Source organism: Alosa sapidissima, chromosome 22, assembly GCF_018492685.1.
Source record: "Alosa sapidissima isolate fAloSap1 chromosome 22, fAloSap1.pri, whole genome shotgun sequence".
NCBI classification, from domain to species: domain Eukaryota; kingdom Metazoa; phylum Chordata; class Actinopteri; order Clupeiformes; family Clupeidae; genus Alosa; species Alosa sapidissima.
In genome coordinates, this window is record NC_055978.1 from 25744428 (window position 1) to 25756726 (window position 12299).

At 42.7% G+C, this 12299-nt stretch overlaps 1 protein-coding gene across 3 annotated transcripts in view; it reads left to right on the forward strand.

The window, feature by feature from the left end:
- btbd11a (BTB (POZ) domain containing 11a) overlaps positions 1–12299 on the forward strand; it is a 120191-nt gene that overhangs the window by 77505 nt on the left and 30387 nt on the right. For all 3 annotated transcript variants that reach the window (XM_042078731.1, XM_042078732.1, XM_042078733.1), the window contains exon 2: positions 2200–2349. In XM_042078731.1, coding sequence (XP_041934665.1) covers positions 2200–2349 — 150 coding nt within the window. The remainder of the gene's footprint in view (positions 1–2199; positions 2350–12299) is intronic.

The following is a 12299-nucleotide window of genomic DNA, read 5'->3' on the forward strand; positions in this document are numbered from 1 at the left end:
TAATTCCAGTTGGCAGTTTCTGTTCACATACGTAGCTTGCTAATTCCCCTTGTCTAGCCGACAGTCTTTGCCAGAAATTCCACATGATCGACACTCGGAGCCCAGTGGTTGTTCTCACACCTAATACCAATACGCAAGCATGGGGAAATAAGGAGACATGACAGCACTAATTAGAGGATCCATTCTGAAATGAAACTGGAGCTTTGGACCAAACACAACAGTCCCATCAGCACCGGAACTCTCCACCCCAGTTTCTTGGAAAGTTACGGAACACCTTCAGGTGTCCTAGTCCTTCATGACTCCAGCAGCGGTAGCAGCCCACACACACACACACACACACACACACACACACACACACACACACACACACAAACGCACAAGCTGCTTTTCTCCACCACACCCTCGTGCAGCCAGATGTTCAGGGCTCTGGAGGAGCCATCCCACTCCTGGCATGTCTCCTTCTCCTAACCCCTTGGAGTTCCAAGAGTCAGGCCTCCTTGTCCTTCCCAAAAAACCTTCTGAATATGTTGGAGGCTCCACGGCACGGCTCTCTGGCCATGCCATGTGCTGAGTGGGCGAGGGCAGTTAGGGAATGCAAACGCTGGAGTGCCCCAGTTGGGGTGGCGTTGTGGAGTGGCGATTAGCGTCCCCTCTGTCATCAATGGCCTTATTTCCTCCCCCGATGGGTCTCCTCGCACCCCAGCTGTTCGAGGTTTGGGGGGACCAAGGAGCGCATCATTAACTCTCACACTGTGTGTGTGTGTGTGTGTGTGTCTGTGGGGTTGTGTGTGTGAGTGTGTGTGTGTGTGTGTGTGTGTGTGTCTGTGGGGTTGTGTGTGTGAGTGTGTGTGTGTGTGTGTGTGTGAGTGTGTGTGAGTGTGTGTGTGTGTGTGTGTGTGGGGTTGTGTGTGTGTGTGTGTGTCTGTGGGGTTGTGTGTGTGTGAGTGTGTGTGTGTGTGGGGGGGGTTGTGTGTGTGAGTGTTAGTAAATCTCTTCACTTTTGTGGTGCACCTCTTTTCTTTTCTTTTCTTTCTTTATTACTGTGTTCTTTTGCATGTTGTTGTTCTTTGACTTGATTTGAATTTGATGTGGACCATAAAAAATGCTACAGTATGTTCCCCATGTGCCCAATGGGCTACAAAGAGAATCCTTCTCGGGGAGATGTGGGAAGGATGCTGGGATGGGCTGCCAGGGAATTGTGTGAGGGTGGAGCAGGATGTTGAGGGACGAGCCAAGGAGGTTTAAGAGGAAGGTTGTGTGCAGTGGTCTGCCGAGGCTTTCTATGAGTGTGTGTGTGTGTGTGTGTGTGTGTGTGTGTGTGTGTGCTTGTGCTTGTGCTTGTGCTTGTGCTTGTGTACAGTATATGTGTGCGATTGCATGGGCATGGGCATGTATGGTCTTTGTTTACATGTATGCAGATGTTAATTTGCCTCTCCTGGACAGCAAGGTGGGCCTCTGTAAGTAATGCGCACAGACAAACCCAATATCGACCCTCATCATTAAAGCTGGCAGGTGGCGCATGTTGTGTCCACTAGCCCATGGCTAAGCCCAATCTCCCACCTGTCGCGCTTTGGTCTGCCCTTCCGAACAATGCCTGAACATCATCACAGTGAGCAGTAATTTGATTAGGGCAGTGGTGGTGGGTGGGTTGGACCGAGGGACGAAGGAGGTATAATAATAGAAGGAGGTTGAATAATAATCTATATTTGTCTTCCTCTCCATCGAACGCTCTCTATCTGACTGTATTGCTTACACCTTGGTGAATTAAACGTTCCAACCTGGAACAGTGGAGGTGTTTTGGAAGAGATGTAATCATGAGTTCTTCAGCCCCCATTTTTCTAAGGTTGTATAACGATCAGCTCATTGTCAGGGGAGCTGAAATCCCCATAATGATTTAATTAGTCAGATTCCCTGTCATCTCACTGAGGCTCTAATTGCATTTTATCACAAGTCGAAGTCGGCAATGACAGATAAGACTCTTGGTGAAAATGATTTCAGAGGCACCATTTCAGTGGGCCATTGCCACGCTCTGTACACTGCAAACTGTTATCTCATTTAAAACCAACTTCACCCGAACCGTAATCTTATTTGAAACCAACTTCGCCCAGGCATATTGATCTGGGATACTGTGGTCTCAGACGGATTGGCTAACCATTGGTGGGTGTTGACCTGCTACCTCTGCCTTCCTCTGTCCTCCAGGTGCGCTGAGCCTGCCGGACAGCCTGAACCTGCACCGGGACCAGCAGCGTGGGGGAAAGAGTGGCGAGGCCGGCGCCTACAGCCAGGCAGAGCTGCGCACCATCGAGCAGTCCCTGCTGGCCACGCGCGTGGGGAGCATCGCCGAGCTCAGTGAGTGACCAGCCGCTCATCTCTCTCTCTCTCTCTCTCTCTCTCTCTCTCTCTCTCTCTCTCTCTCTCACTCACTCACTCACTCACTCACTCACTCACTCACTCACTCACTCACGCACACACACACACACACACACACACACACACACACTCTCTCTCTAACTCACACACACACTCACACTCACACACACACACACACACACACACACACACACACACACACACACACTAATGGCTAATGTGTCTAACTACTGTATGTATCCATCAGACTGTATATTAGACTTAGATTAGATAAGGTCTGATCTTGCCAATATCATACTGAATAAACCAACATGACTTTGTAATTGAGACTACATGCTCAGAGAACTTTCATTGTCATCAGTTGTGACACCTACATGTAAGTTACGTGTCACTTTAGGCAAGCTGGATGGTGATCTGCTGATATTAATGACCTAATAGTGTAATAATGTAATAATGATAATCAGGGGCTCAGGACATATTTTCAAAGTGAGGGGGACCAAATTGTGAGCAACAACCCAAATAGTGAAATCCAGCTTCCAAATATTGGACCACCACTTCTGACCCACTGTCGGCCATCATACTGTTTTAAACTTGCCGGAATATTAAGATAATAACATTGATTGTTTTCAAATTATGTTTTCATCAAAAATGGTCAAAACTGAAGGATGGCCTGAATGCCAGATCTGCCCTCAGACCAACTTTTTGCTATGTGGGAGGTCTCAGCTTTTACGCTTACACAATTCTACTTTTGAGTTAGTTCACACTGCTTGGCCCAGTGGTTGAATACTGTAAAATCTACATGGGATGTTAATATTTTATGAAGCCATAAATGAACAACAGTTTATACAGGTCATCATATGCCTGTGATCCAAACACACATAATCAAATAGTTATGCCAACTTAAATTGTTAAGTTGTCAATTAAGTTGTCAATCAAATTACAAAATCAACATGCACTCTCCAGTAGTTACTAGTAGTTAACGGTTATTGATGTAATGTTAGAACATGTGAGAGAACACTTGTAGGGGATTTACAAGTTACCAGAGCACAGGGTAAAGACCAAAGAAATGAACAGGGTCATTCCACGTCAATTGAACCAGGGATTTATTTTCTGTTCATTGCTTTTTGTGAGAGTGTTTCTATTTATCTCAATAAGGAAAATAAATCAAGAGCCTATGTTGAGTACAAATATGTCTTCTGAAGGCCTAAACAGAGCCCAGCCAAAAACTCCAATAAAATTTGTATCAACTTTGAGGGACAACTATGACCATGCAGGATCATCCAGACCAAACGTGACGATTTTGCTACATACTATTCCTATTTATGTACCAGAATTCAAAATTTGAGCCTCCTACATGGTTTAGTTATTGCGCTGTGGGCTTGTGAACTTTGACAAAAAAAGAGGCCAAACAAAATCAACAACCCCTCCCCCTGTAAAACTGGCTGTATCTTGGAAAGTATTGATTTTACATAAGAGTAATTTTACAGTGTGTCTCCTGGATAACATACAGTAGGTACACCTGGTAATTTTTTCAGAATGTTTTGAGACCTAAGTGCGTGGGTCCTGGTTGAATTGACGTGGAATGACCCAACAGACAATTACAATGATTTGCAACGTACTGTACTTTGCCCTTATAATCAACTATTAGTATTACCAACATTTTAACAATATCTAAATACACTGAATTAATTAAAACATATTAAAAAAATGTGTAAAATGTCTGTCAAATATTGAAACAAACATATATCTTGGCTACATCACTTCAGGCAAATGCAAAAGTATCTCTTTGATTTAGGCTAAATAATTTCCCCATTAAAAATAGCCATACTGTCATGCTATCTGACATATGGGGGAATTGGATATTGACTATTGCATGGCACATTGGCTGGGGATGTATAAAATATTATGTCAACTTACATTATTTGCCCTCTGAACAAATTATGTTATGCCCCCCGTCTGGATTCATTTTTATTTCCCTTGTTGTGCCCCGAGCTTCAAAGAACTCCTCACATATGTGACAGGCACAAGTAAGATAGCTAAATTCCCAGCTTATTTAGGACCTCCCTGAATGCTATTCCTGATCGCTTTTAGATAGGATACACTGTATTCATACAGTGATACCTTTACTGTCTATGAGGAATTTATGCACCAAGGTAACTCAAGTAAATTAATTGTGTCTTGTAAATGATGTCTGCAATGTTTTAGAACTTAAATGTGGTGTAAGAGTCACTAATCTTAGTGAAAACAAGTTGATAAGCAGTACATAGTTGAGTTGGTTATTAAACATAACCAACTCATGGTTGTTAGTAGACAAACTGATCAAACAGTTTTTATCAAAACTGAGGGGAGTACTGCCATCTCTTCAAAACTGCGGGTGTCATATCCCCATGTCCCCCGGGCCGCTGGCGTGCCTGATGATAATGACCACTGATGCCAAAGGTCCACACTATCAGCCTTGTCTTTATGTACCACAACAGTCTATCAAGTCAGACAGGACTTGAAGTTCCATCTATTCGTTTCAAACAATATTGCATACTACAACATACAACATACAACAGTGTTGTAAAACATCTCAAATTGGATTTCTGTACAGTATGATGAGGATTATGTTTTTGCTTATTAAATGTTTCAGTTTTATTTATTTATTTTATTTTAATTTTGTGATATTTCCTGAAATGATGTGATTGTCATTTGGCAAATGAGTTCAACAGCAGTATATACAGTTCTATCATGCTTTACCATAAACCATCTATATTTGGAGTATGTGCATGAAATGATGAAGTTATAACCCCTACTCTCCTTTAGCTGGCTGCCTCTATTCATTTAGCTGCAGTAAACCCTTTAACAGAACCTACCCTAGACATACTGTACACAGCTTAGCCAGATCTCCCAAATTACTACCTTTTGAGGTCAGTTGGACATAATTATTAAAGTCAGATAGAAGTGAATGGACCCCGATGGCAATTTACTAGAATCTGTAATGCAACAAATCCTATCCATTAACCCTGACACCAGAACATAACTGTTAACATGTATAGCAGCAGGATTATATTCTGTTTTCACAGCCTGACTTTACATTCTGTAGTTACAAGCATCTGTCTGTTTGTCTTGTTGACTGCAAACATGTGGTTTTTGTCTGTTGATCCTATAGTGTATCTGTTTGTTAACTGAATTTTTGAAGGCTAGAGACCCTTGGACAGCTTTTCAAGCATATTGTACACATTTGCATTAGCTGTACAGTGTTGCTTTGGATGTGGAAATCTATCTGACATCAATCTGGCCGATACTACAGTAATATCAACTTTACAATTGACAATTTTAATACTCACTACCAAAACAAAACCTTTGTGTGGGTGTATGTGTGTGACTTTGTCTTTGTTTGTCTGACAATGCACTCTCTAATCCTCATCCTCTCAATGACTTACTGTGTGTGTGTGTGTGTGTGTGTGTGTGTGTGTGTGTGTGTGTGTGTGTGTGTGTGTGTGTGTGTGTGTGCGTGTTTGTGTGTGTGTGTGTGTGTGTGTGTGTGTGTTTGTTTGTTTCAGTAGAAGGACAGAGGCTTCTCATGAACATGAAGTAATACGATCTGTATATAGAGAGAGCTATTGCATGGTTGTTTTGATTAGAAGGACTAGAAGGAAGGTGTTTTCTGCTATTTGAGATTCAGTTTCTCATTATGTGCTTCCACATATCTGATTCTGAGTTGCTGATACTACTAGGGCACTAGGAGACATTTCCTTTACCGTAGCAACACAAACTGTTCCCAAATTTGCCGGCAAACAGCATGAGTGGGCTGGTCACGACACCAGTGCTAAGCACCACACACAGCTCTCTGTCACCGTTACTGGTAAACAATTAGGCAGCCGCCATTGTCCCCTTCACACCTGCTCTGGTCAAATAACATGCTGTACAAGCATGCACCACCAATAACACCTGGTGCCACTCTCTGAGACTCATGTCAACAAACAGACCGCCCTACCCAGCTCTGAATGAGCTGCTGCAGAGCTCCGTTCACAGTAGACAAGCTCTGGTAAACTCACAGTTCTGATGAATTGATCCCAACAGTTTGGTATATGTGTCATGGATTGTTTTGAATAGGTTGTGTTTGTGTGGCCTTTGTGTTGGTCTTCAGTCAGATCTTGAGATCTTTTTTCACCCTCGACTTTCCATTAGCGCAATTGTCTGGAAACTTTGAGTGCCAAATTTGAGACTGCGCCGTGGTTTCTGATTAGGCAATTAACAGAGATAAAGATGTCTCAGCCTATGCAATTACAATCTTTGTGTGAAACATCTGAAAGGGGGCCGAATCAGCTGGACGCCGACTCATTGTTAAAGAAGCAAATCAGGCGTTTGATCCGTGCATAGCTAAACTACAATTTAAAAGTTAATGCAAAAATCACACAACTCATGACCGCTTCAAGGCCAATATCACACTGCTCTGCTTTCATACTCCAGATCAAATCCTTCAGTGAAAGAAAAATAACAGATAGGGTGAAAACTGTCCCTGAAGTTGTTAGAAACAGACCTTGCTGGACTTTAGTGACAAAGTAGTAAATTGGATGCACACAGCCAAAGCTCAAAGTCAGCCAACATTGCTCTCGGCTAACAAGGACGTCTCCTTTGTCATAAACTTATGACAAAAGAGCTTTACTCTTGTCTCATTATAGCATTAATACAAAACTACAAAAAAGGCTGACTTGAAAATACTGCAGTGGCTGTCCTTCAGACACCTTTTTAAACGGTTCCTTTTGTTCATATTCAACATATTTTGTCAAGGTGTGTGGTAGGGTATGATGTTTATCTGCCTGCGAGCCCAAAGCCCTGCAGGTTGCCATGGTCAAAGGCATCCGCTAAGCAAATAAACGGGCTAATGTAATACAGTCTCTGCCCTTAACAACGAGGCCCTCGCCCATCTAGACCACAGCTGTCCCAGCAGCCTCGGCATATTTGGCACTCAGCAGATTTGTGAGTGGAATGGGTGGGCTTTTCCTGTGTTGAATACAGACTCACTTTCACTCAGACGAAAGACTTGATTAATTCCACTACAGTGGAGTGGAATGTTACGCTTTAGTAAACACCTCTCTGCATATATTTGTAAACAGGTTATGGTCATGCGATTTTTTTCTTGTTTGTATGTCTGCAGGCGTTGCTATCAATCTCATCTTTCTTTTTTGTCTTTCTCTCTATCAATCTCTCTTTCTCTCTCTTTCTGTCTTTCTCCCTTCTCTGTCCTGCTCTCTCTATCCCTCAGTGGTGTGTGTGTGTGTGTGTGTGTGTGTGTGTGTGTGTGTGTGTGTGTGTGTGTGTGTGTGTGTGTGTGTGTGTGTGTTGCTGGGGGTGTATGTGTGCTTGTGTGTAAGCAGTCACACACCCTAAACGCTTCTGGCAAAAATCATCCCCAAATGAATCATCATTGTTTCTTGCCCATGAGGAGGTTAGATATTTTTAGGCCTGAGAACTTTGTCTTGGTTTAAAAAAAATAAAAAAATCTCTTCATACTGAAACTCACTTGAGGATAAACTTCTCCCTAGAACAAAATAGCCACACAATGTTCCTGTTTTCCAGTCTGGCTGTGCATTGCTCTCCATCTAGAGGTCACAAGTCATTGAATTGTCTGATGGGGGAAACTAGGCCGGTTTGTTCATTTAGTTCTTTTTGTAAGTTGCACTCGTCTTTTTTCTTCAACTATAATGAATCTCAGAGTGATTGTTTTCCTCTGTTATAAGTGTTATTGTCTTTTAGAGAGACATTTTAACAATAGGGCTTGTTAAGTCTAATTATTTTACTGCTGCTGTGCTATTGTGATCATCCCACTCTCTCCTCCTTCATTTTTAGTGTAAGGAGAAATGTTTGTTTGTTTGGAAAATTGAAAGGAAAAGTATTTTTGTCCATTGCCGAAAAATATAAGGGGTTGAATAATTAATATGCATTTATATACAGTACAACAATGCAAGATATGTGCTCTATGTTTATTGGTGAATACTTTATCCAGGGATCCCACAAAACACATCTAGAATATCATGGCATTTTGGAAAGTCTATTCCAGACATGGAAATTCAAGGAATTTTTGAGGCAAAGTTATGGAATATCAGGGAATTTTGTTGTAGCAGTTTAAATTAAAACCATTTTTTTTGTCAGGGAAAAGTCATGGAATTTTTCATTTGACTCACAGTATAGTGGTAACCCCGTTTATCTGAATGTTATTTTCAACAACAAAGCCTACATACTGTCTATTTCATACAATATATGTTCCCTATCTGTTCCTTCCATTACTATGCATTGTATGTGTCAGTGTTGATGCTGATACTTGTACCAGGCTTTTTGTACATCGTTGTCTTTGCCCTGTAACATTTTGTGAGAGGGCAGTCTGCATGGGGTGATAATACTGAAACATGTAACACACGGGCCTGGGAGACTGACCTGTTTATTAGTGAAATACCAATATGTAAATGTTGCCATTTACATTACTGTTTAGCAGTTAGTCATGCACTCGTCATCAAAGCCTGTGGTCGGCCAGGCTCCACTGCATCGCTGTGCACACATGGTGGAAGCAGCCAGTCCGGTGGCCATCACTCCCTCCTATCTCAGCCTCGCTGTCTGCCTCTCTATCGGGCCTGTCTCTTGGGGGGACGTGCCCTTCAGAGCAGGCACATCCATCAGTCAAGCCCAGCACATCAGTCTACGTATTTTTTATTTTTTGGGGGGGAGGCTGGCAGGAAATGTTTCCACATCAAGCCTGGCCTGAGTCCCCTCGATTCTTCACAATAGACAGGCCCGAGCAAAACCGATTTTTGCTCAATCGAAAGAAGGCCACAAGGCACCCGGCATTCATTTCCGTCCGCTCAAACACTTGACGTTAACGTGTGATGGTGGTTAATTTCTTCCTCCCTCCCTCCCTTGCTCCCTCCCTCCCTCCCTCCCTCGCTCACTCCATCCTGTCTGTTTGTCTCTCCATCTATCTCTGTCTGTTCCACCATCTCCAATGCTGTCACTATCTCCCCCGCACACTCTTTCTTTCAGAGGGCCAGCCAATCTCTGCCTTTACGAAATCATTCATTTAATCAAGTCAGCACTACAACAGTTCCTCACAGTCTCCCCCAAATGGCTAACATTACCGTTCTCCCCAACCCAGAGAGCATTTCAGCTTATTACTCATGATTCCACGGTGACATCGTCTGTCAACCCCTCCCTAACTGGAATATCTATGAGTAACCTGAGCAACCCCTGTAGAATGTGTTGCTACTAGGGAAACCCTCTGGTCTGATTAGGCAGACAACACAGATAAAGTCAAAGGGATAAATGTCTATGTGATTATGTCTTTGGGTCCAAATCATAAAGGGCCAAATCAGCTGGATACCTGAGCGGTACCTGTAGACTGTGTTGTTGACCCCGCTGGTCAATCAAACCTAAACCATCTTAATCCCCTAACAGTGATGGACTGTACACATGTAGCTGTATGTTCAGTTCTATTTAGCCAACTGTTATTGCTATTATCGCTGCCAACTGTTATCGCTATTATCGCTGCCCACAAGATACTGTAGAATTCACATATGTGGAGACGGTTAAGGCTACATAATGAGCTTTTTTCTGAATTTATTATGTTGTCGTGTTGTGACCTCACGTCAGTCAATTCAGAGAAGAACGCTGTGTGTGTGTGTGAGTGTGTGTGTGTGTGTGTGAGTGAGTTTGAGAGTGTGTGTGTGTATGTGTCTGTGTGTGTGTGAGAGAGAGAGAGTGTGCGTGCGTGCGTGCGTGCGTGCGTGTGTGTGTGTGTGTCGCTCGTCCTTTGTTTCCAGCACTCCTTCTTAGCAGCACTGCTCTACAGACAACCAGAGACTACAGATTGTGAATATGTGAATATACTTATGCACACAGTAGAGACGGAGGTACCCCATCAATAAACATCACTCACACAATCCCACCAAATTACAAGAACACAGCTGACAACACGTCTCTTTGCCAGCGGGGGGGGAGCTGGATATTCAGTCTCCCTCCAGCACTTTCTGTCAAGTGTCCTTTTCAGTCTGCTGTTTTTGATTTAGTGAAACTGTCGGCTCTCAAGCGAAGAGCAAACCCCATTAAATACCTCTGGGTGATACCTGGAGGTCCAGCACTTCAGTTTGGCTTCAGTGGAATGGAAGTGTAGGAAGGGATGATGAAGGTTATAATGCAGAGGTAATGGATTAGAACCGTCTGCCAACTTCGATGCCATCATTGTTTTCTTTTATCTTTATTTGGCTCCTCAGAGTTGTCCATAAAGCTTGGTCATCTTAAGCACAGAAATGCTAACGCTTGCTTTCAAGATTAAGAGATCTGTCTTATTCATGTTTTGGCGCTACTTCAGTCGACATCAGATTGAGTGAGGTCCCCGTGCCAGCCGTTTTCCCCACGGTCTAGTTTATTTATTTCCGTCTGACAGTGAAGATTTCACAGGCATTGTTACGTTATTCCAGCACAATTGTTTCCAGACTTCGTTCTGTTTTCCATCCCCATTATGTTTTCTGTGCAAATCAAGAGGGGCAGCATCAAAAATCAATCCATACATACGTCAGCTGTCAGAACACTTCTGAGAAAATGCCAGTTGAACATAGAAGAATGGGGAGGCCGCGCAGTTCCTGCAGCTCAGCGGGCTTAAGAACCACAATTGCTCTTTATATGAAAGACCGATTTTGCCTTCCAACCGAAAATTACTTTGGATTGACTTCACATATGAAACAGCTTTGGTGGTCAAGCCCTGACATGAACTGTGAACAAGCCTTTGAAAGCCCTTAGTGTGAGATACCATGACGAAGATAATAATGAAAGATCTTTTTTTTCTTCTTCAAATCATCACAAAGTGACAGGGTTGTGTGAGCATTCCGGAATTTTTCATTTCCATGATCTCGGTCCATGATCTGGTATGTGACTTGAGTTGAATCAGTCTGTGCTGGGTAGAGTGGCTCTCCTAACAGGCGTGAGGCTGATTCATCTCCAACTGCATGCCACACAGCTGCTCTTAGCATGCCCCACTGCCAGCATATTGGGCATGACTAATTTGCTTGGCAGAGAGGAAAGGGGAAATTGTCTGATTAAGATCATTTCACCGTCTCTGGTGAGCATTGTGCTCACTGGAATTTTTAAATTCGGAGAGGAACATAATTTTGGAGGACCTTCTGGTGCAGTGATTGACTGTTGTGGAACAGGACCAACGATTACTGACTATTTGATCATGATTTTGATAACTATTTGATCCTATTCAACAGTAAGAGAGAAGTGAACAACATGATTTTTTTTGCAAGGTAATGTTCCTGTCTCACCAAGCTAAGTAGTTGATTAACAGCTGTCAAAAAATGAATTATTCTCTCTCTCTTCCTTCCTACCTCCCTACCTCCCTCTCTCTCTCTCTCTCTTGCTTTTTCTTTCACAATCCCCCACCTTTTGTAGTCACTAGAGATGCTCTCTAAAGCAGCTTGAGAAAAATAAATACATTTCACAGTTTTGTTAAGAGGCAATCAGAGGAGAACCCAGGGAAACTAATTATTTCACAACTGCCATTTTGCAAATTGCCAGCCACACACTCCCCACTGTTCAAAGCACAGAAGAACTGTTAATATTTTTCTAAATTTACCGTAGTTATTACTACTTTGTACAATCCTAAAAGCAAAGACATTGAAGGGGAGTCCATTTTGGAGGGGGGGAAATAAAAATAAAAAGCTTTGAGAAATACAGCACTTTTCTTTCAGTTTTTCTCATCTCAGGTTTAATCTGGAGGAAAAAAGTAGCCAATTATTGCTTAAAAAAACAGCTCTGTCCCACAGGACTTCACACGCCAATGTACAAAGACTTCCTAATCAGTCCTAATGAGAACATGTATTGGATTATGTGATTGCCTTTTGTGCACATGGTATAGTTAAGTCTCAGTGCATCACAATGGATCACACAGAATGGCC